Source organism: Ceratotherium simum, chromosome 22 (assembly GCF_057802395.1).
Source record: "Ceratotherium simum simum isolate JZ-2026a chromosome 22, ASM5780239v1, whole genome shotgun sequence".
Taxonomy (NCBI): domain Eukaryota; kingdom Metazoa; phylum Chordata; class Mammalia; order Perissodactyla; family Rhinocerotidae; genus Ceratotherium; species Ceratotherium simum.
Window position 1 is genome coordinate 31,351,631 of NC_141921.1, and position 27,817 is coordinate 31,379,447.

General features: G+C 56.9%; 1 protein-coding gene across 4 annotated transcripts; it reads right to left on the reverse strand.

Moving 5' to 3' along the window:
* Positions 1–24: 24 nt before the first annotated feature.
* LDLRAP1 (low density lipoprotein receptor adaptor protein 1) lies at positions 25–27,609 on the reverse strand. 4 transcript variants are annotated; one of them, XM_087446546.1, is made up of 9 exons: positions 27,442–27,608; positions 18,797–18,939; positions 17,861–17,973; positions 15,815–15,929; positions 10,546–10,618; positions 10,070–10,156; positions 9,411–9,541; positions 7,627–7,658; positions 25–6,084 (listed from the first exon to the last, which is right to left on the reverse strand). In XM_087446546.1, exons 1-9 carry the CDS (start codon positions 27,527–27,529, stop codon positions 5,940–5,942), a joined length of 927 nt encoding a protein of 308 aa, XP_087302672.1. In that variant the 5' UTR covers positions 27,530–27,608; the 3' UTR covers positions 25–5,939. The 4 variants fall into 4 exon arrangements, with proteins under 4 accessions (XP_087302672.1, XP_087302671.1, XP_087302674.1 ...); XM_087446545.1 differs by having other exon boundaries at positions 7,627–7,661; positions 27,442–27,607; XM_087446548.1 differs by lacking the exon at positions 27,442–27,608 and adding an exon at positions 26,464–26,935 and having other exon boundaries at positions 7,627–7,661.
* Between the last annotated feature and the right edge of the window lie 208 nt (positions 27,610–27,817).

Consider the following 27,817-nt stretch of genomic DNA (forward strand, 5'->3'; position numbering starts at 1 on the left):
ACCCCTGTCCTGCCCCACCCACAGAACAGCCCTCACAGCAATAACAAAAACAAAGGGACAGCCACAGTGCACGGTGTTCTCAGCACTTCGCAAGTATTAACTCATTCACTAACTCATCTACTCCTCACAACATCCCAGTTTGGACAGTATTGTTATCACCCTATTTGACATACGAGTAAACTGAGACCCAGGCTATAAAGTCATTTGCTATTAATTCATTTACACGGCTGATAAGCGGCAAATCTGAGATTCAAACCCAGTCCGGCTCTGGAGGCCGAGCTCATAATCACAACTCTCCAGTCTCTCTTCCAGGCACCTGCCAGCAGCTCGAGCCACAGATGAGTCCTCAGGGCCTCGAGGAGAGAGAATGAAGAGACAGATGATGAGCTGATGCTCATTACGTGCTCGAGAATTCACCAAGCTCCTTTCTCCAGCCTCTTCTTTCACAATCATTTCCACTTGCCCACAGGCCCTGCGGAGTTCAAGCGCTGGCCCCCTTCCAGCCAGTGTGGGGAAGGGACTTCTCTCCTCTCCATGGGGTGGACGGAGGCCTGGGCATGAGGTCCATGGAAAAGAATATGGCTCAAATCTCCACTCTGCCTAATTGCCCACACAGCCTAGAGAATTCCTGTCCCTCGGTGGGCCTCTGTTCCCCACCTGTAAACAAAGTGGGTGGGCTGGAGGACCATTAGGGGCTCTTCCAGCACTAACATTCTAGAATCCCGCTTTAAAGACATTTTGAAAACCAGGATCTTTGGTCAGGGCAGAGGAGGAGACCACACGTTTTACCAAACCAGGCTGGGCTGGGTGTACCAGGCCACGGCTGTGTGTGACAGAGACCCAGAGCGCCAAGGCCCAGAGCACATGGTGGGGGGACGGAGGTGGGGGTTTGCCACAGGATGGGTTTGCCTCCAGAACAGATAACCTGCAAGTGGGCCATCAGGCTGCAGAGGTTCCAGTCTCACCTACCGACCCAGGGCTGCCTCTTCTCTCAACAGGTTCTCGCAGGAAGCTGGGCTGGTTCTCCCCCTTTTGATGAGCTGACTGAAGTCACTGAGGGCCACTCTGTGCCAGGTGCTATGCTGGGCACTGGGGCCACAGGCCCTGACCTCTTGGAGCTCCCAGGCTAGCAAAGGCAGCCTCCAACCTTTCCACCCTCCTTCAAGGCGCAGCCGGAACACTCCCCTCTCCCAGGACCTCCCTGGCTTCCTCAGCTCTGACTTCCCATGTCCACCTAGTGTGGTACAAACCTAGCCCACACCCCGCTTTCCAGGGCACCATGACCCACAACTCCTGGACCGTGAAGCGGTCAGGACAGGTCATGGCAGCCCCACTGCATGCCGGGGCTCAGCAGGTGGTCAGAATTGTTGCTTGGCAACAATGACTTGTGATACAGCTCACATCTGTCCTGGCTGGACGCAAAAGCACCAACCTGACCCAGCATCCGTGTGCCGGGCACCTGGCTACGGTTACTCTGTGCGGGGCTCAGAAGCTCCTAAGCAAGCAAGGTCATGGTGCTGCTCAAATGTTCCAAGTGACCCGGAGAGAGGCAGGGCCACCCCAGGACAGTGGAGAACACGTGGGCTTTGAATCCCAGGCCTGCCTCTTACGAGCTGTGTGAGGCTGGCAGGTCACATAAGCTCCATGGACCTCAGTTTCATCGCCTCTAAAATGGGCTCACAACGCTTACTAGCACAGTCACCGTGCAGCTGCTTAGACTAGCTAACGTGTGTAGATGCTGCCTGTGCTTCAGAGACGTGTCTCTCTCCTTCCCGGCCCCTCTGAGGCTGGCATTCACTGCCAGCAACACACTGAGTCTGCTCCCAGAGGAAGCCTTCCTCCTCTGAGGGAGACCAAAGCTCATCCTGCACCCCACCCCCTTCACAGCCTGGGCAGTGCTTCTGGAGGCAAGACAGGGCCCTGACGTAACGAGACACGCCCTGCTGAGTCCTAAACTGGGCAAGTCCAGAGAAGCGGCCCCAAAGGGCCGCCACCTGGGAAGAGGCGGAAAGGATCTGTTCTGACCAGTCTATGAAGGCGGCCCTGCCTTAGGTACCTCGCCTGGCCTAGGCCTTGCCACTCTGCCTGTGGAGACACCCGCTGGCTGTGGCAGAGGCTGCCCCTTGCTGGGCTGCTGGCAGGCAGAGCAGGGCACAGGCTGCTTGGCTTGGATTTGCCCTTCACTCCACAGGGTGGATGGTGCCGTGGAAATAAGCTCTGGGTCACAGAGACTGGGGTTCACATCTCAGGTCCACTCCTTACTGGCTGTGAGACTTCTGGTCCGTGCACTTGTTCTCCCTCACCCTCAGCTGTCCCATCCTGGAAATGGGACTAGGACCACCCACCTCATAGCTTGTTAGGACTAGTATCACCGATCCTAGGCGTAAAGGACCTGACAGGGCCTGGCATGCAGTAAGCACCGGAGAAATTTCGCTTCCCGAGACACGAATGGGCCCCGTTGTGATCGGCACACGTGGAGCAGCAGGAGGAGGAACGCCGGGCGAAGACCAGACCCCCAGCCAGCACCCGGGTTTGTTGAAAAGTTCTTGGAGAGATTTAACCGGGGTGGTAGCTCCAGGGAGAGAAGACCCCAACATCTACCCAGCGAAGCTGAAGGTCACATGGAATCTAAAAGGCAACTTTGTTCTCCCAGCTTCATCCGTTACGCATGCAAGGGCAGACAGCGGGCGCTCAGGATTCATAATTTGAGACATCCAGAGACTAAAGACATTGGCCAAATTTAAACCGAAAGATGAACTTGTTGGGTGTCTTTTCAGATTATGGGAGAAGAAAGGCGAGAATTTCTCAGTCGTCTACGATCCTCTCAGAATTCAGAGCGAGTCTACCCGACGGCTGACACCAGAGGCTCTGCCTCCAGGTTCCGGACATTTTCAATATCACTGTTTCAGAGGGACAAAGAGATAAATGTCCGAGGAGACCCCCACTGGAGCCTGAAGAGAGCAGCCTTTCTGTGGCGGGCACTGTGGGGCTCCGCAGGAGGCCAGGGGCAGCATGACCGCCGACGCGGATCCTGGGAGGCCAGGACGTGGCGGGGTCGAGGGTCACATGGATCTGAGTCTGGGCTGCGGCTCCGCCAACTGCTGGAAGCATGTCCGCCTTCCCCCCCACCTCGGTGCCTGCAGCAGTAAGGGAGCTAATGCTATCTGGGCTCCCCAGGACCACCGTGATGAGACAGTGAAGGGTAGAGCACAGCCCCGGGCAGAGATGTCTCCGTAAGAGCTCTGTCAACAGGAGCTGCTGCTGTTATCCATTTTACTTTGACTTCCTCCAGTGTATTTGGTCCGAATTGCCTTTTGCTCTGAGATAACCTTTGAGCCGTCCAGGGATGCCACCAGCAATATAACGGTTACCTGAGTCTCACAAAACCCAGGGAGGTAGGAAGGGCGGAGCTTCTTGTGCCCTTTTCCCAGATGGGGAAACCCAGGCTCAAGGAAAGAAGTAACTAATCCAATGTCACAGCCCCCAAGTGGCAGAGCCAGAGCTATACCTTGGGTCTCCCAAGTCACTGAAACACGCTTTCCACCATCCCCCATCCCAGCCCCCGGTCACAGCCAAGCCACACACCCTGAATCCAGGCAGACCCTGTCTGGACTGCCATCCCCAGCAGAGCTCCAGGCCCGGTCTGTGTTTGCCACAAAGTTTATCAAGTGAATAAATGTTGTGCACCCCTTGGAAAATGTGATGGAAATGATGGCCACCCTCCCCAAGAAAAATGTACACATGGACACACACACAATCACCAGCACGTCTCAGGGATTCACAGACCCCCGGCGAGGAAGCCCTGACCGAGGTTTTCAGAGACCTCTTCAGGGCCAACACACTGGCTCACCAGGGCAGCCTCGCTGGGCTATCCAGAGATGACCTCATCACACACCCCCATCTGCTGGGCTTCAACCGGGGGACCACAGACCACCATCCCCCATGTCTGGGCCTGTGGTCACTGCCGCTCCACCCTCAAAGGGCAGGAGCTGCCGGATGCCGCGCTCCCACAGGGCCACCAGACTGCTCCATGCAAGTGCTCTTTGTATTTCAAAAAGAGAATGTTTATTACTTATCTTCCTCATTAGAAATTCCTTTACAGCAACACAAAGTAAAGCACAGGACTTCTCTGCAGACACACGGGCAGCACACCGACCGCTGTTGGCCAAAGGCCGAGACAAAGGCCACAGCCCAACCCACACAGACACAGCAAGGCCCTTCCCGGGGCTCCTGGACCCTCGTGCCAAGGGCAGCTTGTCAGGCCCAACCCTTGCTACCTCATGACACACACAGGGGCCGACACCAAGAGGGTCAGGGGTGGGGGCATGGGGGTGCAGGAGCTGGGCAGGGCAAGGAAGTATCCCCATATTCTGATGGAGACCCTACACATCCACCCCACCCCTCACCAGGCACTTCTTTGTGTTGTGATTCAAGCGCTCACTTAGGTAAGTAGATTCGAAGCAGTGGGGTGTTCTTCTGGGCTGGTGAAGCCCGCTCTGTCTATGATGTGAGTGAAAAGCTCAGCAAAGCCAGGCCTGGGAGGCAGCTGGGGCTGGGGAAGGCGCTGGCAGCTCTGCTGGGTTCAGGATGCCGGGGCCCGGGGGGTGGCAGGGGAGGAAGGAGGGAGACTGAAGACAGACTGCCGCTGCTATGTCCCGACCGGGGTCGGAGTGTCAGGGAAGGACGGCAAGACGCCTGCCGACTTTGGTTGTTTCACCCTCTGAATTAGCAGACTTCAAACACTTCCATTTTTACGGAAATCAACGGCGAGACAGCCAGCACGGCACGGAGGCTCATGCCAGTTCTCTGTGGAAAGGCACCAGATGGTTTGTTATGAAACACATTTTGGTCAGAAAATAGCTGGGGTTTTTGGTTCCTCGGAGGACAACAAAGCTGGAAAAAAAAGGGGTGAGTGTGAGGGGGCGGGGAGAAGGCAGCTTTGGCATCAGGTCTGGGTTCTACCCTTGACTACAGCCCTTCCAGCTTATGGCCTCGGTTCCTCATCTGTAAAATGGCAAGAGAATATTCTTAAACAAGTCTAGGCGTTAGGTTTCACACGGTATCCCGGGAAGTACAGGGAGGTGGGGCCCAGGGACACTCACACAGACACAGACACAATGGACGAGTGGGCACAACCTCGTACAGCAGACCCGAGGGAGGGCAGTCACAGAGATGACCCCCACTGTCCCAGTGAGACTCGGGGAGTCTGTGGGCAGCCAGTTTCACTGGCTCCGAGCACTGATGGGGACCATCTACAGGGACTTTGGGCCCCTTCTCGTGGAAGAAGGGCAGAAAGCAAGCTCTGTGCAAGGCAGCACCATCGAGGGGCCCCCAGGGGCCACGCTGCTGTGTGCTTTAAAGTGCCAGCTATGTATTGTCTTTGGTCAGGAGCTGCCCCTGTCTCTCAGAGCCCCCAGGTCCAGGGGCTCCAGCTCAGGCCTGCTGGGTCCCTGCGGAAGGCAAGCCTGAGGATGCGGTCCTCTCCTGAGGCTTCGGTGCCCTCCTGCACTCAAAAGATGACAGAAATGAACAATCGGACTACTTTCAGTGAGGAGCAGGGGCACCTCCAGGGAGACCTGGGCCCTTAGAAAGAGAGAAGGGACAAGGAAGGCTTTGGTCACCGTCCTGACACCCAGAGCAGAGCATAGCTTGCTCAAGAGACAGCAGGAAGCTGGTTATAACACTGCACTCGTGCCAGACGCAAAACCGGCTTCCCAGTCGGACCAGGAGTCACTGAATAAATATTCAAGGCATCTTCCAGTTCTTAGGGAAAGGGCGGGGTTAAAAAAACCTCTCCTTCCCCCTGCTAGACTGGCTGCAGCTTTGGTCTGCAGGCTGACGGTGCTGCTGACCGACTGGAAGACGGTGCCTGGGGGTCCTGGAGCTGCCCCCACTGCAGGTGGCGTTGGTCTGTCATGAGTCCCGCCAGCCCCGGGCCCTCAGAAGCTGAAGACATCATCCTGCTCGGCTCCGCTGCTGTCAGGCTTGTCCCAGTCAACAGGTGAGAGGCACTGGGCGTAATGGATGTCCTGTGCTGTCAGTCCAGTGTCCAGGACCTGAGGGTTCGTCCGAGACTGGGCAAGCCTGAAAGGCAGAGCTCTGTGAACCGAGGGCCCGGGCAACGGGCTGGTGGGGGCCTGAGGAGCCAGTCCAGCTTGGCCAGCACTAGGGTCAGAAGTGAGAGGGCATGAATGGGAAAATGCCAGGACACAGGGGCCAGAGAAGAAAGTCCTGGACATCAGGAGAGGCAGAGCCTCTGACCAGAGAGCCTACCCTTGAGGGTCAACCGGCTCAGAAAACTGTGGGGCAGACAGCGGCGTTCCCGCCACAGAGAGGCCTGGGCACCCACACCGTCCACGGCTCCATCAGGAAATGCCCAGCAAAGAGGGGAAAGAGCAGCGCTGGTGAGGGCAGAGGGGCACGCGCGGGAGGGAGACAGTACAACCATGAGAAGACTGCTGGCGGTAACTACGTGCAACACACTGCCGTTCAAACGATAAATTTAAAAAGGGAGACAACCTAAATGTCCAAAGAATAGGGGACAAGTAAATTATGGCCCATATCCTTAGGAGAATGTGAGGCAGTCAGGGAACGAGGCATTTACATGGGGATTTTTAGGAGCCCGAGAAATGCTCCTGATATGTCAGTGTTAGGTGAAAGCAGGATCCCCAAGTGCAAATACGACGAGCATGTATAAGATTAGCATGAATTAAGCCCAAAAGTCTGGGCTGTGGGACTGTGGGATGGTGTTATTTCCTGTTTAATGCTTTGCTGATTTTCAAAGTTGTTAATAAAGCGCACACACTCCTTGAGTGATCTGCAAAAGGACGACTGTCTTCTTCAAACTAGGGAGCTGTAGGCAGCCAGTGAAGCAGAGAAGATGGTAAAAAGAACATCTCTGCCTCCATGAAGGGGACACACACGCCGCCCCCCACCTCCCCAGGGCTGACGGAGGGGCTTCCACCAGGCTCTGGCAGGAAGGCGTCGGGGAGAAGGGAGGGGGCTGCAGGGGCCCCTGAGGGAGAAAGGAGGCCTGACTGACTGGGTCCCAGTGCTCAGAGGAACTGTGAGCTGCCCAGGCCTCTGCTCAGCTGCAGCCTTCTTGGTGGCACGTCCCCAAGCTGAAAGTGACCATGGCTACAGGGATGGCCCCTGGGAAAATGGGGAAATGCCACCACCTCAGGCTAGACCAAAAGATCTTCTCACTGAGCCTGACATTCCTCCTCTATGGAATGCTCCATGGGCTTTGTTAAGCATTGCCTTCTGTCCCTGCCCCTTTCCATACGTTCAAAACCTCCGGAGAGAACAAAGCCTGCAAAAAAGCCAGTTTTTGAAGGCTACACCGAGTGTAGGAAGAGGAAATCAACCTGAGCTGCCGTGTGTTTAGTTCACCTCAGACTGTGGTACGGCAGCCACTACGAATTGCTTTTGATTCAACAGTGAGAAATTTCTGGCAGACCCGGCCAACTCCAGATAGTGAGTTCCCCATCCCTAGAGGTATTTGAGTTGAGAGTTTTGCTCTGGAAAGGTCCGAGTTCATGTTCTCAGACATGGCAAAGGGCCCAGGAGACCAACCCACGAATGCCAGGCCTCCTTCCTCAGCACAAGGAGCCCAGCTCATGTTACCTTGAAAATGCTTCGTCCAGGCCGTCATCCAGCTCCTTGGGGAAAACAAAGCAGGAGATGTGAACCCTCAGTGGGGGAGCCCGTGCTCATAGCCGGGGCTTGTCCCAGCTCTGGGTAAGTCACAGGGACTCGGGACACAAGCGTAGGGGTCGGTGGGTGCCTGAAGGAACGGGCACAGGCAGGCCTCCTGCCTGGGCGCTGCCACCAGCATCTCAGCCCACGGACCCGAACCTGGGATGTGGGGCAGGAGAAAGGGCACCGCACAGGGCGTCTGGAGACCTGGTGGGTTCAGTTTCCAGCTCTGCCACTACCTGAGGGACACCTTGGGCAAGTCACTGCTCCTGACACTCAGCTTTTCCTTCCCTAAGACGACAGAGCTGGACGGGACGATTTCTACAGCTTTCAAATTCCAAGCGGAAGAGGGTGGGGAAGGAACTGTCTTGCTTTCATCCACTTCCAAAATCCAAGCCAAGGGGCCGGCCCCGTGGCGTAGTGGTTAACTGCACGCGGTCCGCTGCTGGCGGCCCGGGTTCGGATCCTGGGCGTGCACCGACGCACCGCTTGTCAGGCCATGCTGTGGCGGCGTCCCACATAAAGTGGAGGAAGATGGGCACGGATGTTAGCCCAGGGCCAGTCTTCCTCAGCAAAAAGAGGAGGATTGGCAATAGATGTTAGCTCAGGGCCAGTCTTCCTCAGCAAAATAGGAGGATTGGCATGGATGTCAGCTCAAGGCTGATCTTCCTCACAAAAACAATAAAAAATAAAAAAAGATAACACAATCCAAGCCAAAATTCTAAGTTCATGAGGGATAAATGATGGCAAGAATCCCACGGCCTAGGTGGGAAAAAAATGGGTGAGACTCCCTCCACAGCCTCCCCGGTAGGATGGGCAGGGGGCAAGGGTGCGCCCAGAGAGCAGAGGACAGGCTGGCAGTGCCTGCTCGGGGGACGCTGGGTGGCCCCCAACAGGCAGCAGGATTTGACAGTCTCTCAAGGCCCTCAACATGCCAGATTTTTTAAAATTAAAGAGACATGACAAGGAAAGTAATGCGTGATTCTATAATGACTCCTGGACCAGAGAAATTGGAGGGACAAGTGGGGAAATGTGAATAAGGTCTGTAGATTACATAATCGTGTCATATCAACATTAATGACTTTAATCATTGTAATGTGGTTATGTAAGATGTTAACCTTTGGGGAATCTAGATGATGGGTGAACAGGAATTCTTTGTATTGTTTTTGTAACTTTTTTATATGTCTGAAATTATTTCCAAGTGAAAAATTAAAAGAAATTTTTTATTAAAAAAAAAAATCAGGTTCCTCTGGGACATCATCCTCATGGAGGAGACAGAGGTCAGGGGGCTTGCCCTGAGTCACAGAGCGAGGCAGGGGCCAACTGCCGACTGCCCAAGTCTCAGGCTCCTCAATCAGACAGCTGAGGGGGGAGGGCCGTCAGGAGCAAACTGCCCACACCGAGAACAAGGGAGCCTTTGGCTGGTCCTGTGGTGGGCAGAGCAGTGTACGCTCAGGCCAAGAGGCCGGGCATTGTGAGGAGACAGCTGTGCTGGGAGCCAAGCTTGTTCGGCACACAACCCTGGGTTCAAAGGGGACATTGTTCATCCCCTGCCCTGGGCCTGGGTGCTGCTGGCCTGGGTCTGGCCCCACCAAAGGCTTGCAAGTCGTGGGTGCCAGGGCCTGAACCCTGAACAGCCTCAGGCCTCGTCCAGGGATCAGGCTGAGGCTCACTCGATTCCTGTGGGGTCCCCAGGCCACATGACCACTCACCCAGACCACACTGCTGCTGTTCAAGGCTTGAGGCCGCGGTGCCTCGTCCATGTTAGTGGTGTTAGCGCTGACTGTGGACAGCGGGGCCTTGGCTGTCTCTTCCAAGTCCAGCAGGTTCCCAGTGGCGACCACTATGAGGGGTCAGTCAGGTGTGTCGGGGGAGAGGAGCCTTCCTCTCCCAGCCCCATCCCGGAGCCCCTGGGTTGTCCTGGTCCTGACTCCCTCCTCGGGCATGGCCTTCCCAGGCCTATCACCAGACCCCCCAGAGCCCCCTCTGGCACCTCCCGAAGCAGCTGGACCCCTGCCCACAGGGAAAATCTCTTCCCCACTAATGGTGTAGGCTGGAACTCTTAAATTCACAACAGGTGTTAAGTTTTTTAAGCGCTCACACGACAGGGTGTAAAGTGTACCCAGAGAAATGTACACATATATTTATACATTTGCATAGGGACCTATCTGGAAGCACACGCACCAAAATGAGTAATTTTTTCCCTTTATTACATTTTCTAATTTATCTATAGCCAACATGTATCATTTAGCAATAAAACATAAAAAACCAAGAGCTTGCCCCAGCCCAGGAGGGAGCGGGGCCCTCTGGATGAAGGGCAGACCCCAAGTCACGCAGCTGAATCCAGCTCTTCCCCCTGCCCAAGACTCACGGCTTTTTGACGAGGGGGTGCTGTCGCAGTGGCCCCTGCCCAGGATGTCCCCTCCCTCTTGGCTGGCTTTCTCCCTCTTCTCCTTCTCTGTGGGACCAAGGCACAGAGCATTGGAGCCCCCGACCCCAGCCCTCCGTCCCCAGCAATCACTGGGCAGGGGCAGGCTGTGGCCAAGCTCGGGGGCAGGTGGCAGGTCTCCAGCAGGGAGAAGAGAAACTCTGAGATTTTATTTAACCCTCACAAGCACCATGGGAAGGGAGACAGCTGTTCCCATTCCTTCAGATGGGGAAACTGAGTCAGAGAGGTGAGGGACCTGTCCCAAGCCACAAACCAGGTAGACGATGAAGCTGGGAGTCAGCCCAGGCCAGACTCCAGGGCCTTTACCATCCCCTCCCCACCCCACACTGCTCTGCCCGCCTCCCTCAAGGCCCCCTGTACACCTCCACCCACCCACAGTGTCCGGGAACAAGACTCACCTTCCTTGGACACCTGCCAAAACTCAAAGGCGACTTTGAAGGCTTGGGCTACAGTGAGGGTGACAGCCTGGGCCTGAAAAACAGGAAGTGGGGTTGGGGGAGGACTGCAGCATCAGGCAGGTAACAGCAAGTCTGAACTGGGGGCCGGGAGCTCCAGGCCAGGCCCGCCCTGGCTCCGTCCAAGGCTCTGGAATGCCTCACGCGCAGAGGCAGAGGCCTGGCCCCTCCCAGGTCACCAAAGCAGCCTGGAGTGTAAGGAGGCCACACCCTCCGCAGGCAGGTGGGGCTCCATCTGCACTACCTGTAGCCCAGCCAGGGTTCCCACACTCATTCCAGCCCCCACCTTTGCAATGACTGTTCCCTCCCCTTTTTTCCCTACCTTTGGGCTTCCCTAAAGTCAATTAACTGTGAAGCTTACTTCCTCCAAGAAGCCCTCCCTGACTACCTGAGGACTTCACACAGTAATTTAGCCCTTGGAATTTGAGATCAGAAAAGCCAGAGTTGGAAGGGGCCCGGCCACTGCCTGAATGAGCCACAGCTGGAGAAGCAAAGGTTAGACGCTGTTAGTACTCTGCAGGGTTGGAGGGGCTTATAACTGGAAGCCAGAGAGTAGTAGGAGGCTTACACATCTCCTGGCAGGAACAAGATGTTAACGAGTGCCCGTGGCAGGGGACCAAAACCATTCAGTGCCGTAACACACCTGGTAAAGAGGGGCCACACCCTGGCCCTTCACCCCTGGGGAACTCCCATCCACCCCTTCAAACCCAACTCAAATGTCACCTCTCATGTCGTCAGCTCTGGGCTCCTACAGCCCCGCCTACCCCTCTCTGACATCATGCATATGAAAGTGTCATCAGCTCACATGCCTGTGTCACCTGCTCTGGGTGCTCCCTGAAGGGGAGAATCAAGTCTAAACACCCCTGATTCCCAGGGCAGGCCTCCTGAGGCCCCACGCTCCGGCCAGGACTCACCCCCGGCCTGCATTCAACCCACCCCTTCCTCTCTCTGATTCCAGCTCAGGGCTCACCAGCCTGGCTTCTGCAGTGGAAGTCCCAGAGCTCATAGCTGTAGCTAAAAGCAACATCTAGCTTCCTCCTGACAGCCCACCCCAGGAAGAAAGCACCAGACTCTCAAGTGCACAAGTTCAGGCCTGACGAGCCTCAGCTGCACTCCCTTCCCCTCCACCAGACAACTCGATTTAATTGAGAAATGAAGTCGTGGCTACTGCCTTTAAAACTCTTTTTTCTTTAACATTTAAAATCCCTAAACAAGCTGACTGATGCGTGCCAATTAAACCTCACGAAGTATAAAATCTCATTCGAATGTCTCCGTCATTTACATTTTTGATGGAAGTATGGGCACTTTACGGCAAAACTTAAATATGGTAATTAAGTATGAAACTCTTCACAGCTGTTTACAATTTCAGCTGTCACGTCTGAATCAAGTTTAATAGACCCAGTTACCATTGAGAATTGTCCGTGAACTAAAAATATGGGCTAATTACCAGCTGGAGTCAGATCACTATACACCCAAGCAAGGGCCAGTCACCCAATGTGGCAGGGAGATGGAAACACCATTATTTTTGCCTTCAGGAAATCTGGGGGCACAAGCCTGATACTGGTTTTGCATAAATCTGTTTGTTCATTTGCATACATTCCCATCCTCTCGCCCTGAAGTCCCGAGCTGCAAGTTAAACCAAATATAACCCAAGATGTGGATGTGCAGGTGGCTGCAAGCCCGGGCTGGGCAGGGCCTGAGGGGGGTGGCGCTCTGCAGCGGCTGCAGGAATCTGGGCAGCATGAGACGGAAGGGCTGCCTGGGCCTGCCCACTGGGAAGTCTTCCTTCCTTGATTCCACAGGCCAGATGCCTCCCCCTCCTCTGAGTGCCTCTGACCTGTGGATCTGTCTTATTACCCGGACCAGGTTCGACCTTGCCCAGTTTTTTGTGTCCCTGACTTGTTCCCACGCTGTAACCAGCTGTTAGCTCCTCAAAGGGGCCAGGTCTAGCTTAAGGCCACAGAGCTGGGCCACGACCCCCAGATCCCAGCCTGCTACTCAGACCAAGTCCTCTACAGCCCCACTGCCCAAGGAGCATAAATCCTTGCACAGAAGGATCACCCGAGGAATGCCAATGGCCCTGGGAGGGAGAACAGCTCAGCCTCACCCTGCAGTCCACCTGCTCTGCAGCCCTGGCTCCCCACCGACGCAGCAATGGCACCTTCACTTCAGAGCCTGGAGAGGCGAGGCTCGCTGAGGCCTCCCAGGTGGGCGGGCGGAACCCTGTCCTGGCCAGGCCAACAGGAGCCACCAGAGAATGGAGGCCTGTGGATTGCTGCCCGAGTTGAGCTGAACTGGAGGGTGACCCAGAAAGGGTCCCCTCCCCCGCCGACCCCAGGTGGGTTACAGGCTTCTTGCTCATTCAGGCAGCCAGGCAAGGAAGGGTGAGGATGTGGAGACTGTGGGCCCCTGGCCAAAAGGAGGGAGGGCTCTGTCAACATCCAAATTCAGGCACCCCTGCTGGCTGACTGTGCCCAGGCTCTGGTGACAGCTGAGTCCTCAACCACCAGTCACACCATTTCATCTGGCACCTCTGCGTCCTCGCATGTGCTAATTCCTGGGCTGCAGTGCACTCACCCTCTCACCAGCCCCCTTCTTGCAGCCTGGCAAACTCCTCCTACTCATCCCGCAAAGCCCAATTCAAAATGTCTCCTTCTCTGAGAAGTCTTGCTGACCTCCAGTGAGACTTAATAATCTCCACCCTGAAACCAAGCCCCCTGCATTCCAGCTACTGATTCTGGGCTCTTCTCCCCCACCACTGCATCCGTATCTCCACGGCTGATCCCCTGGACTGAGCACCCAACACAGGGCTCACCCCAGGACAAGCAGCAGCAAACATCTGTGGCGGCACCTGCCAGCAGGTGGGCTGCAGGACCTGGGGCACCCATTTCACCTCCTGCCTCCTCCTCAGGAACGTCCACTGAATCCTGAGAATCTTGGGGTTTCCACCACGGCCAGGCCACAAGGCCATCGACACTGCCAGCTCAGCTCGCCTGAGGCCTTGGGAGCCACAAGAACACCATCCTTGCATCAGCTGGCCTATTTACACCACCCTGGGCTGGGCTGTCTCTTGGAGGGACCTCTCCAGGGCTCCCTGAAGGGGGGAGGCCAGCGGGGAAAGGGTGGAGAAGGATAAGCTGCGATCCAGCCAGTCAGCCCCTGACCACAGATGAGAACGTGACAAGAAAAGTTAGGAGCCTGGGCCTACATGTCCAGCAATAGCCCTGCCCTCTGCCCAATCAGGGCTCTGCTGGCAGTCACCAAGCAGCGACTGGGCTGTTTTCCTCAATAACTGACCTCTCGGCCTGGGGGCAGGCTGATTTCGTTCAAGCCTGTCTAAAGTCCTCTGGCCCCAGGCCAGGCCTCCTTTAGCCGCGGGGTCAGCATCCGTTCTCTTTTACCCCTGACCTCCCACCCCGGAGGAAGCCTCTGCGTCTTGGGAGACCCCTCCCAGCAAGGCTCCCCGCTCTGCAGCAATGGCCGTGGGCCAGCTGCCCTGCCCAGTGCCTGCTCTGGCCACTGGGGAGGAAGAGACCAACAATGGGCACACAATGAACTTGTATTTTCAAGTCTGTGTGGCCTCATATGAGACAAGGCCAACAGTCACCGTTGTGGGAACAAGGCTGTCACGGGAGAAGCCACCGCAGCTCAGAGACCTGGGGCATCACGAGGCCCTGAGTGAGTGGCTGGTGCCTGCATCTGCAGGAAAGAAACAAGGTATGCGGAAGAAACTGGGGCTTTCAGAACAATCCTGGAGGTCACCTCAGTGACCTTTTCATTCTGCTGATGGGCATGCAGCCCAGAGAAGGGCAGGGTCTTATCCAGGGTCACACAGCACATCAGCTAGGCCCAGAGCCCAGTCTGTCTCCTCCTGTAGTGCTCCTTCCACAAGACCTGCAGTAGGCCGAATCATGGCCAAGATGTCCACATCCTAATCCCTGGAACCTATGAGTGTGACCAAAAGGGACTTTGCAGACGTGACTAAGTTAAGGATTTTGAGACGGGGGATTATCCTGGATTACCCAGTGGGCCCAATCACAAGGGGCCTTACGAGAGGGAGGCCGGAGGGTGAGGGTGAGAGTCAGAAATAGCAATGTGACGACGGAAGCAGAGAAGGGGATTGGAAGACGCTACACCACTGGCTCTGAAGTTGGAAAGGGGGCCCTGATGGGTGGCGGAAGCCTGGGGGCCCACGTACAGACTGTGAGGTCCCTGATGTGTCCTGGTGACAGGCAGAGTGGAAACGAGCTTGTTTCCGTGGCCCCAAGGCCCATGGGGCACAGGGACTGGGGCTCTGAGCTCTGCACACAGAAGTTAACAGAGGCCAATACTAAGTCAATAAATGTCAGGGACCTCCTTACAGGTGGAGGCTCAGACCCTGGGGGCCTCAGAAACAAAAACTTCAACACCAAAGGTGGACTCACTCTGCTGCCTGCCCCAGAGACCACCGAGGGTCCCACTCGTCCCAGCTAGACGTGGTCAGAGGGTGGCCTGGAAACGGGGCAAGGAGCTCCTGGCTCCTCACAGTCACGCAGGGAGGGGAGAAACCTGAGTTCAAACCCTCACTCTCCCTGGCTGGCTATGCCATCTTCAGCAAGACTGCTGACCTCTGTGAGGCTGTTTCCTCTTTAAAAATAAAAATCAAAACAGTGAAGAGAGTAACAGCTCCCACCTCGCAGAGCCGCTGTGAGGATTAAATGAGAAGATACCTCATAAGCCTACCACTGAAACAGACACATAGTAGGTACCAAAAAACGGCCACTTCCCGCCCTGCTCTGGCCACAGCAAGCCAGGTCCTCTGAGGGCTCTCACCTTCCTCTTTCATCCTGGGACCCCAAAACACCAATCTCCAAGGACTAGTCCCTATAAGACCCTGCACCCACAGACCATACTATTGACAGGAGACCTCCAAAAACCTCAAATACAAGAAATCACTTTACAGAAAGGAAGGGGCCCCAGGCACTCACTGGGGACACAGGCTCGTCACTGCCCACAGGCCAGCCAGGCCAGCCCACTCTGACAGGTACCCACCTGACTGCAGCCCTACTCAGCACCCTCAGCTCCCAGCACCCACTTGGGGTGCCCAGGGATTTCAAACCTTTTTAAGTGTCTATCACCTTTCGGTCCTGCCTCCACCACTACACAGGGCCCCCCAGGGCAGGGCTGCCAAGGCGAGGCTAGAGCCTGCCCCAGCCCCGGCCTCCCCACTGACCATTTTCCGTTTGGTGCAGAGGAAGGCGTGGCACTCAAGATTCTCGCTGTGCTGGCTCTGGGCGATGTACGCAAACACCTTGTCGTGCATCTTGTCCGCCGTGCAGTAGGAGATCCTGAAAGGCAAGTGGGAAGTGTCACCAGACCCCAGCACAGGGGCCTGACCACATCTGGGATGGCCCAGAGGACATCTCCCTTGAGATCCAGAGAGCCTGCTATCCCACCCACCAGGGCGAGACTCCAGAGGGACAGGCTTGGCCTCTGGGCTGGCATCCTGGGCCCTCTATGCGGGGCGACCCAGGCTGGGCAGGAAGGAGTGGAGGCAAACGCTAGAGAAAGGACACCTTCCCCCTCTAACGAGCCACACCCCAAAATACTAATAGCTGAGTCCTGACTGTATACCAGGCAATGTGCCAAGAGCTTTCTACATATCACCTCATTTAATTCTCAGAGCCGCCCTCTGAGATAGGTCCTATTATTTTCCCCACTTTTCTGACGAGAAAACTGAGGCTAACTGTCTCAGACCACCAGGCTAGTAGCAGAGCACAGACCTGAGCTCACCTGCAGATTCCAGACGCTGTGACCACTGCCGTGCTGCCTCTTAAGGGACCAGCTGGAAGGGGAAATGGGACACTGCCCTCCACTGATGCCCTTCACCTGGCCTCCTCCTCCCCTACCTGCCCTCTGATCATGCCTCTTTCCAGAGGTCGCGCGAATTCCGGTCCCGTCTCCCCCAGGGTGACTGGGCGAGACAAGTTCTCCTGGAGCGGTGGCCAGCGGCGGCAGAGCTGGGAGTAGGAGGGCAGCGTGTGAGGATGACCAGACCAGGAACCCCAGTGGATCCAGGAGGGAGACAGCTCCCTCCTCTTGGAACATGTGCCCCGCCTTGTCTGATCCCTCCATGCTGCCTCCAGTCATCCTGAGAATCTCAATCAGGGGAGGGGCTGGAGGTGGGACAGGACTCAGCAGACTCCCTTACCCTGAGCGGCCGCAGCTTCAATCACAAGCATTGACATAGGGATCAGCACCACTTAAGACCCCCAGGCAGGTAGAGGGAGGGGGTGCTAAGTCCCCAGCTGCCTCTTCTCCATCTCAGGGGATCCAGCCTCCTGCTACCTCCTCTGGGAGGCCTTCCCAGGTTTCCCCCGGCAGGTCTCTCCTTCTCTGCCCTCTTGGGAAACACTTACACCCTATCTCCTATTTCTCCCGTCCATTCCCTCCTAGATGGGAAGCTCCTTGAGGGCAGGGGCTGGCTCTGACTCCTCAGCTGACACAGACCCCAGCAGAGTACATACTTGGAAAATGGTGGTTAAAGGAGGCAGGTAGAATCAGGAAGGTGAGAGGAAGACACCAGCCAGAAACTCTAAAACAACCCCCAACACACGTCGACCCCAGTACTGGCTAGTGCTCCAGCCGGCAGAGCCACCTGCTTGGAGACAAAGTAAGAAGGGGAAGGGATGCTTGGTAGTGGGGGGACCTGCTGCACAGAACTCCAGCCCCAGTCTCCTGGTCCCAACTGATATCTTACCGTAAGGCCTTAGGTAATTCCCTCTCTGGGCCTCAGCTTCTCCATCTTTAAAATGGACCTGGGCCGTCTGCCCCCTCCTCCCCGCCCCGCCCCAGCCACTGGCTACAGAGCATAGATACCGAAGATACACTCTGGCCGCAGACTTTGCCTGAGGGCACCCTGGACACCTGGCCAGATGTCCAGAGCTGAGCTGCTGCACTCATGCCGGAAGGAAAAGGCAGTGACTCTGCAGCTCTCTGCTCCAAGTCTGACTCAGCAGCAGGCTCGGGGAAGGGGGGCGGTTTCCCCAGCCTGATCGGGCGTCAGCTGCCGGCTGCAACCGCCACTTAACCCAGTGCTCACTGTGAGCCAGGCGCTCTGCACTCAACGCTCCACAGCCGCACAGCAAGGCAGGACCTGCTCCCGCCCCATTTGTGGATGAGCACAGTGAGGCTCCAAGGTCACCCCGACGGGAAGTGGTGGAGTCCGGATTCCACCCGCTGCCCCAGTGGCAGAGCGAACGGGCGACACTGGGCCTACCTGTAAATGGACACGTTCTCAATGAGCTGGTTGGTGATGTTGTCAGTCAGGATAATCCCCCGTGGAGACACCTTGAGAGTCACCTTCTGCAGCTTCTTCCCGCTGGCCTTGGCCTTGGGGCAGACGTGGGTCAGAGGAGCCTGCCTGCCTCACTTGGGACCCACCCTCGTGGGCTACACCTAGCTGCTGCATGCCCAGACGGGACGCCCATGGGAGGCCTCGGCGCAGGCTCCTGGCAGGCGCGGGGGGAAAGCAATTCAGCCAGCAGCCTCTTCTAACAAAGACAGGGACAACTGCTGCTCGTGGAGCACCTGCTCTCCGCCAAGCACTGGGCCTCGAGTCATCCTCACAGGCAGGACGGCTTCTCCCCAGGAGGAAACGGACTCAGAGAGGTTGAGGGACTTGCCCAAGGACACACAGCTAGGAGGGACCTCAGACTGAGCACAACTTGGCAGGATGGGGACTCTCCGCTCCACCCACTGCACCTGCCAGGGTCTGACCTACGGGGTCCAAGGCCACCAAAGGAAGTGGATTTATAGGGCCCACGCTCACTAGGAGCAGGGGAGGGGGAAATGGGTCTCTGGCGGGCTACTCTCTCCCTCAGGCCACAGGGCAAGTGGTTGGGTGACAGCAACCTTCCCACTGCCCCTCCCTGGCACTGATAAGTCACCAACGCTTAGGCAGGGGGCCTGAGCTGGGGGAGCAGAGGCTAGGAGAGGCCATGGCCACGACAGCTGGAGAGGAGGACACTGACCCTGGTGCTGCCAGCCCAACGGCCCCTCTACCAGAACCCCTAAGCCGGATGCAAGGGGACCCAGGGCAGAGATGGCTCGCACACACCTAATGGGGTAATAAGTGGGGGACAAGTGGCACCCCGGGAAGAAGCTGGCCCTTGTCTCATGCCCCCACCCCCACCCCGACCTGACTGGGGCTCACCGTGGCCACGATCCTCTTGACGGCAGCGGCCGACAGCTCCTCGCCCTTGGGCTGCTCCACCAGCGTCATGCCCAGATACTTGAGGCTGAAGAGCATCCCCTCCAGCAGTGTCTCCCGAGTGTCTGTCCAGTTCTCGGGCAGCTCTGCGCAGGAGGAGGACAGGCCCTCAGCCCCTGCTGGGCAGGCCCACCACAGCAACAGCTCTTGCCAGCCCCCATTTCCTAGGAAGACCCAGCAAGGGGCACTGGGGTCCCCCCATCTACCATTATTTTGATTTTTTAATAAAGGAAGGGTTAACATTTTCCAGTACATCCCAAGCACCACGGTAAGAAGCTTTACATAAAATATTCTCATTGATCCTCACGAGAACCTAGGAGGCAGATGCTTTAACTATACCCATTTACAAAGACACTGAGGCCCAGGGAGGTGCAACCACATAACCAAGTCCACAGGGCCAGCGAGTTCAAGAGCCAAGATTCGAACCCATATCTTCAAGTGCAAAGCCCAAATTTTTCACTTCAACGCTAACACTTGCTGAGAGCGAACCATGTCATTTTCACACTGGATCTTAAATGCAATTCTGTGAGGTGGATATCATCCCCACTTTACAGATTAGGAAACCGAGGCTCAAGAGGTGAAGTCATTAGACAAGGGCCACATACAATGAGTAAAGGGTTGGAGCCAGAATTCAAACCTGGGTGCTTCCCACAGCCCCAGCCTGCTCTCCTTTTCTCCATCTGCACAGCCATAGAGGCCAAGAGGCAGGGAGGAGGCAGACCCAGAAACAGCCAGCAGCCTAAGGAGAGCAGGGAGGGGTAAAGGTCAGTGGGGAAAGGGGGAGGTGATTTCTAAATGATATCACACGAAGGCTACCTGAGCCCAGCAGACCTGGGCTCGAATCCCAGCTCTGTTTCCCACCACCTGAACCGTCTCGGGGCAGTCCCCTCTCCTCTCTGAGACTAATAATGCCTGGGCTGTGACAACGACACAGAGCAGGGCACAGGGGAAGGATCCTCTGAAAACTGTGACCATGACTGAGGTCAGGAAGGTTGGGAAATGAGGGGATGAGCCAGCTCGCCGGGTGGGGAAATGGAGCAGGAGGGAGAGCTGGGAAGAGGCCCCCACCTCGCCCCACTCACAAGAGAGGGCCCGGAGCAGACAGACGGACAGGAGGGGAAGTGTGGCTTCCTCAGTGGCACTGCTTGTAACCATCCCCAGGGTTCCTCCCCAGGAGCTGAGGCCCAGGGGCACCAGAACCCTCAGCTGGGAAGCAGTGAGGCCAGAACGGGAACGAAGGTCTCCAGAGATCCTTTCAGGGCCCATCACCAGGACGAATGAACACCCCACACCCCTGTGTGTCCGGGCCCTCCACTTGTCCCTCATCCTCCCTCAGATGCTACGGACTCATCTGTAAAATGGAAACAGCTCTTCGGCCTCACCTACAATCTCAGATAGAGCAGGATCCGGACAGGCCAGGGCCAGCTTCCCCAGACCATTTCCTGGGAAGGCAGCTGGGAGAAGTCGGTGCCCCCCCTGCCTCCTTCACCGGCTCTGACGGAAGAGCCGCAGGAAGAAAGTCTACGACTGGGCATTGCTGGTTCCAGGGCAGCAGAGGCCCTGGCAGGGCTCTGGGCTCCCCTTCAAGGCGCAGCCTGACTCTAGGGTTCCTGCACGTCGGGAGCGGAAACCTTGGGCTCAGGTGGCACCACCAGGTCCTCTACCCAGTCGGGGCCTGTGCTGCCCACTCCTAGCTCCCGTCCTAGAGCCCTCCTCCTCCAGCAGCCAGAAGGAGCCTCGTACACCCACATCTCTCTGGATTTGACTTGAGCAAGCCACTCTCTCTCTCTGAGACTGCATCCTCATCTGAAAAAGAACGCGTGTGTGCTGAGGGGAATGAGTCATACGAGAACTGACAGGTGTACCCAGCCCCCTGGACTGAGATCCAGATGAGCAGGGACTTGCTGACTGGTCATCCAGAACCTGGTATGCAGCTGGCACTCAATATTTGCTGAGTGAAGGAGTGACCTTGACAACCCTGAGGCCTCTCTCAGGCCTGCAGTGCCTCCAAGCCCATCCTCAGCTCTGGCCCCTGGCCCATGGCCATCCAGCCCTCGCCCTTGGGCCTCCACCCCAACATGAGGCCCAGCCCCTGCTGAGATAATCCCAAAGTGACCCCATCCTCTGTCCCATCAACCACGTGCCTAGTTCATTTGATCCTCCAAAAAGAATCAGGAAGTCCCTGAGCTGTCCTAGTCCTAGGCTGGGTGATGGGGGCCCCAAAGCAACTCAGACATGGGCCTTGCTCTCAAAGAAACCAAGAATAGCACCACCATCATCAGGGCCAAAGAGAGCTAACACGAAACAAGGACGACAATAGTACCAAAGCAGCAGCTCTGACCACTAGCTCTCACATGCACAGCTGCCTTGCAAGCAGGCAGTCTTTCATTCCCATTTCACATACGAGGAAACTGAGGCTCAAAGGATAATTATTTGTCAAATTAGTTGTCCATCTGACTCTAGAGCCCAAGCTCCTGACCATCAGGCCACCACTACCTTCCCTGAGGCAAACTACTGTAATTCGAGCAACAGGTCAGTGAGAAGTTCCTGGGGCTGGAAGTATTTCCTCCCACAATTCCTAATTCCTGAGGCTCCCCTTCTGTAGGTCAAGACACCCAGACCACCACTTTCAACCCAAGATCCACCTGAGCAAGGATGGCAAACTACGTGCTGCCCTCAGTCGCCTGTGTCCTCGGCAGACATTGCTAATCAACAGTGACTCTACTCCCTGATTTACAGGCTTTGGACTGTTTCTCAACACAAGGCTCCAGGCAGGCAACACCAATCAATCAGGGGAGGCCTTGTTCATCCCATTACCCATCCCTGCCCTATGGCAAACATCCTTCCTCCCCCCATTTTCATGTCCCCACTCTCCCATTGTCTCTGGCTTGGGGCTTTCCTGGCCCCTTTCCAAAACCACTTCCGCCCCCTCCATTCCAAAGAGCCTAAGCTTACCAAGGTCACAGATGACCTCTTTGCTGTCAAAACATTCCCCAGTCCTCCCTGACCTCTGAAATGCCTGGCATTTTTCTGCATTCCTCTTTCCCTGGCCTGACCCTTCTCCTATCCTGTAGCCTCTCGGAAGAGGGCCCTGCTAGACTGGTTGCCACTCAGCAGCCTCAGAGACCCTCTGCCCAAACCCCTCACTAGACAGATGATGCAACTGAGGCCCAGAGAAGGAGGGGACTTGTGCAAAGTCACACAGCAAGTCAGAGCCCCCCTCCAAATCCACGACAGGCAAGTCCCACGATGACTGTTGGGGAGTTACAGGTTCCCCCGTCTCCTCTCCCACAACACCCCTGCACACACACACATGCACACACATACAACGGAAGCTCCAACCATGCAGAGCTTTCCTCATGATGTAATTTTTACTTTCCCACTTCTGCGCCTTTGCTCAAGTAGTTCCCTCTACCCAAAATGCCCTTCCCTTCATTTGATTACCACTCCCCCATCCAGCCTCCTCCAGGAAGCCTTCTTTGAGGTAGTATAGCCTAGTGGTTAAGAGCAAGGGCCTTAATCCTAGAATCCCAGTTCTGACACCGAGTGATCTTGATCTTCCCCGAGCCTCAGTTTTCTCATTGATAAAATAGGGGAAACAGCAGTTCCTGGCTCACAGGGCTGCTTTAGACTCTTGGATAAGATAATAAAACGAGATAATGAGATAATAAAATGTAACTCACTTAGCAGACAGCCCCGCCCACAGTAGGTGCTCAGTAAACAGGCCTCAGCCCTCCTGTCAGTGGGCTCCTCGTGCCTCTCTCAAACGTGGATTTCCTTCTCTCCCTCCCGCAGCCACAATACCCGCCACCAAGCAGCTGCCTACTGTGTGTCTGCCTCCCCCAGGAACTGGTATGGGGAAGGTGCACTCCTGCCCAATGTGGCTGTCCTGCCTCATCTTACTTCTCCCTTATCCCCGAATGCCCATCACCCCGTCCTCCCACGCCCAGCTGGGATCCTCCTCTCCCTCCTTTCCTCTAGGGAACCCTGCCTGCCTCCCCCGCTCCTGTACTTCTGGGCATGACTCATCTCTTCAACGAGGTGTAAGGTCTCTCGTGCCCCACGCCCTCCCCGTACCCAGCACCACTCAGTACAGACAGACACGTAGGGTTTTCTACACGCCCGCTCGCTCACCATCTAGTCACCTCAGATAAGCTGGAGGCCACATGTTCCTTCTCAGGAAGAGCCCGGGCTTCAGGAAGAGCTCGGGCTTCAGGAAGAGCTCCCGGAGGCCCCCAGGCAAATACAGGCCTGAGTCCACAGCCCAGTTCCGGTCCTGGTTATTTTTGGCTTTGTGGTGGGTAATGACTGTGCTATTTTAACTCTGCAATTTTACAGATGACCTGCTGTCCGAGTTAGCCGGGGACAGACCATATGCCCAGTGTGACTTGCAGCTGCGAACACACATTCTCTCCTCGTTAAGGCCCCCTACCCAGGAGTCAGAGCTGGGCAGGGTGCCCCTGTGCCCCTTCTGCCGCCCCGGGAGACCCGGCCTGGCTGGTGTCTGGAACATCAGAGCTGCAGCCAAAGCCATGGGCCAGCGGGGCCCTCTGACCAGGGCCCTGGTCTCCAGCCTCCTCCAGCCTGGTGGGGAGATGACCTCAGAAGCCACAGAGTGACAACATCTCAGGAGGGGACTCCAGCTCTGCCATGATCTGGAGGGTGGCTGCTTCTCTAGGCCACAGTCTTCGTATCTAACAAATGAGTGCAGTCCCTCAGGAGCATCACCAGAAAAAGGTTCAGCAGGTGAAAAGTGCTGGGCAAAGTTCAGAAGTTGTTAAGATTATCAAAAGAAAATAATTTAAAAAATGATAATAGCAGCAGCTACCATTTCCTAAGTATCCATTCACGCTGTAAGAGAAAAATATGCTGTCAAGGTTAAAACAGTGGGGTCTGGAGACAGGCTGTGGGGTTCACTGTCACTCCCCTCTCTGGTCCTCGGTTTCCTCACCTTAAAATGGGGACAGTAATAGTATCCCCCCATGGGGTTGCTGTGAGGATACAATGAGTTCACACATGAGGTGGGCTTAGATCCGTGCTTGGTGCACACCAACTGCCACTGAAGTGTGAATGTTGGTCACCACCAAGGGTCAAGTGCAAAGAGCTTTCACACGTACACAGCTGTCTGCAGCATTTTACAAGAGTCGAGGATATGTCAGTATTCCCATTTCACAGCTAACGCAGCTCAGGAGTCTGGCCACGGCTCCTAACCGCCAGTGTTGGGTCTCAAAGCCCATAGGCGTGCTCTTTACCCACTCCCGCAGCCCACCAAGCCTCTCCCTGTGCAGGGCAGGGCTCAGGCTGAGGATGACCAGAAGGGGTGGGCATCCTGCCCTCCAGGGCTGCCTAAAAGGAGTGTTCGGCTCACCCGCAGTGGGCAGTGGCTCCTTCAAGTGACCTGACTCCTTCAAGACACATCTCCCTCCCTCAGCTGCCAGACTGCGAAGCAGAGTCCCAGCCTCCAGTTAAACCTTCCCTGCACTGCTGTTCCCTCTGGCTGGAACACTGTTCCCAGATCCCTCCCTCCTTGTATCCACATGTGTTCCAAGTCACCTCCTCTAAGAGGCATTCCCTGACTCCCCGCATGGATACTATCAGTGGCCCACCCTTATCCGCTCGGTGGGCGCCATTTCCACACACGCCACCCGATTCGTCGCTCTGCCGGCAGCTCCCTGTGGCAGCTGAGGACACCAATGCCCGCGTAGACTGGGGCATCGAGAGCTCCCATCTCAGCAGCCGCGCACCCACCACTGACAGGAACGACCCCTCAACCGGAGTGACTGAGGAGCACGTTCCACGCTGGCTCCCGGGCTGCACGCAATGGCACGCCAGTCGCCCAGTGTGGTAAGTGTCTTCACACTGTCCACTTCCTGACTTCCTTCCCTCCCACTCCTCCTGACAACGTTTCCTGGGATCATTTCCCCAAAACACGACTTGCACTCGGATCCTTGTCTCGGCATCTGCCTCCAGAAGAGCCCAAACGAAGCCACCACGCTATCTAACGAAGCTGCCCCATCATTTCCCCACCCCGCTTTATCTTCCTTCAGAGTCACCACCACCCACAATCACGTCACTCGCTCGCACCCTGGTCAATTGCGCACGCCTCCACCAGCGTCTGATGCATAGTCGGCGCTCAATGAGCATGACGGCTTATTTATAATATCTTCTATTGTAAGTATTATAAGTGTGCATAGATCCTCCGTCCCCTGCCCACCACCATGAACTAGCTTTCCTGGAACCTGCGCCTCATGTTTCTTCAGCCCTTCTCATTGAGTTCTCTGACAGACTGGCACAACCCACGGAGGCGCCCGAGGGTCAGAGGACCCCAGCACCCCCAACCTGGACACACTCAGGGCTTCCATGTGGCCACCACTATCCTCAGGGGCTGCCAGCCCAGCCTGGGGTGGAGACTGCCCCCAGCTCCCCCTCCTCCCAGGGCCAGAGTCCATGAGGCACAGGGATAAGCCCCCTGGGCTGGGGATCTGGAATGCTGCCTCCCAGAAGCTCTATGCGGGGGCCAGTGACTCCACTTCCCTGAGCCCCAGTTCCTTTATCGCTAAAATGGGTCTGATAAGAATCCCTGCTCTGTCACCTCACAGGGGCAAATGAGATAATGGAAGCAGAAACACTGTGTAAAACATAAAGTGACAAAAGCAGCAGCTCCATTTATTGAACTCTTTCTCCATGCCAAGAAAACACGATTTCATTCAAACACAAAAATCAGAGGTGGGAACAACTGTTATTTACAATTTACACATGAGGAAACTGAGACTTAATAACGAGGGACAGCTGGGGATTAGACCCAGCTCACGCTGGGTCCAGAAGGCTCAGGACAGCACTCTGGGGGTCTGTGGGGGAGGGGGGCTCTCCTCTCCTTTCCTCCGCAGGTGTAGACAGGCTCTGAGGCCCCAAAACTTGTTCCACCACAGTAATCATCATGTGGAAGGTCCACATGACAGCAATGGGAGTCGGGGACAAGGAAACCACCAATTAGGGGCCAGGAGGAAGCATTATTATCAACAACCTTCTCAACAACCCTGCCAGGTTAGAATTTTTATTCCCATTTTGCAGATGAGGAAACTGAGGATCAGAAAGGACAAGCTTGTCCAAGATCAGAGCAGGCAGGAGAAACTCCTTTCCACCATCCAGGGTGGCTGCCTCTTCCCTTCTCCAATTTCAGAGGGGCTTCTAAGATTCCTTCCCTTGCCCAGCACCCCTTCCCTCCCTCATCCCAGGAGAAGGCTGCAGAGTTCCCCCACTGGACTAGAAGTTCTGGTCATCTCAGATCATCTCAGAAGTTCTGGTCAAATCCCACAAATATTTAAAAGGTCTATTTTGGGAGCCAACAAGGGAGGGAGTCGGTGCATCCCTGGCCTGGCCCAGCCCTAATGAGTCTCTGACCCCACCTCCACCCGCAGGCACCAACCCAAGCTCCCAATGCCAGTCTTAGTTTAGGAGGCGGCCACAGCTGGAACAGCAGTGGTGCAAGAGGAGGGGCAGGGCGGGCTCTCTAGGCCCAGACACGCTGGCACTCCTGCATGGAGGAACGCGGGCTCCCCTGGTGGAGCCCTGGAAGGCAAAGGAGGAAGGGGGGTGGGGTGTGACTATACCGTCAGGGCTTTCCTGGAGTGGGGAGTGGCCAGGTCAGAGGTGGTTGGCAGGGGGTGGGAGTGTGCAGGAGTTCTGGCTCCATATCCACCGGGAAGGTCTGTGTGACCCCAGGGAAGCCACTCTATTTTCCCTCGTGAAAAAGGAGAGACTTGGGCTGGGTTTCTCAGGCCTCAGGGGAAGGTGCCAGGTGACGGGTTCCCTGAGAGTAACCTGAGAAGGGGAGAGAAGGGGGGCCAGGCGAGGCCCCTCCCTGCCTCCCAGACGCCCCCGGGAGAGGTGGCGACGAGTCTGCCTTTCGCCTGGGCGCCCAGGGACTTCGGAAACCCAAGGGGGAAAGTGCGAGAGAAAACAGGTTTCAAAAACAGCCGAGACGCCAGCCTCGCCACCTGGACCCGGCCAGAGGAAGGGACGCAGGGGACTAGATAGCCCGATGTGTGCTACCTCCTGAGAGCCCAGGCTGAGCCTCGCCCCCACCTTCAAGTAGATACCTGCGAACCTGGGCTCACACCTGAGTCGGTTTCCGGGAGCCCAGGAGTCGAAAGATGACCTCGTGGGTTGCACTGGGGGACCGGGCAAATGGGCTCCCGCTGGCCGCTGACCTCTAGGCTGGCGCGCAGGGGTGCGGGGATGGGGGCGTCTTCCAAGCCCCTGCACCGCCCCGTCCCCCGGGCACCGACGCTGAGCTCCTGCCTCCCCGAACTGCCCAGGGCGGCGAGGCGGGGACGGGCTGGGGGTCGCGCAGGTCTCTTCTTACCTGCAACCCCTCCGACTGCCGCCTGCCCCTGGGGACCCCCAGCTTCTGCCCCCCTCCCCAGCTGCACAGAGCGGGGGCGGGAGCGCGATGTGACCCCGGGCGACCCCCCACTCCCCAGGGCCGCAGGGCGCAGGTCAGGCCTCGCCGCTCCCCCGGGCGCCCGCGGGAGGCCGGTCCGCGCGCTCCGACCCCCGCCCGGCCCGGCGGACGCGCACACACTCACTCCGGTGCCGGCCGCCGCGCGCCCAGCTCTGCTTGGCGAGGCTGGGGCTCCGGATCAGCGCCCGCCCCGCGGACTTGAGCGCGTCCATGGCCGCTCCGGCCGCCGCCGCCGCCAAAACTCCGGCAGGAAAACTTTCCGGCGCGGCCGGGCGCCGCGCGCTGCTCCGCGCTCCTCCTCCCCACGCGGGCTCCGCGCCGACGTCCGACGGGGCGGGGCGAGGGCCGGCCAGGCCACGCCCACTGCCCCGCCCCCGACGGCCGGGCCCCGCCCGGCCCCTGCCCTCGCTCCCGGGACCTGGTGCGCCGCGCTCCCGAGGCTGTCCAAACAAAGGGCGCCCGTAAGGTAGTGAGCCGAAAGCCCTAGACGCCCCCCTTTT

What these genes read in the sequence shown, in the direction of transcription:
- LDLRAP1 (XM_087446545.1), bottom strand. Translation starts at nt 27,529, where the DNA reads ATGGACGCGCTCAAGTCCGCGGGGCGGGCGCTGATCCGGAGCCCCAGC. An exon ending in GAGAACGTGTCCATTTACAG is followed by an intron (nt 15,930 to 17,860) that starts GTAGGCCCAGTG and finishes CTTGCCTTTCAG; the next exon opens with GATCTCCTACTGCACGGCGG. An exon ending in CACCCCCTCGTCAAAAAGCC is followed by an intron (nt 9,542 to 10,069) that starts GTGAGTCTTGGG and finishes GACCCCTCATAG; the next exon opens with TGGTCGCCACTGGGAACCTG.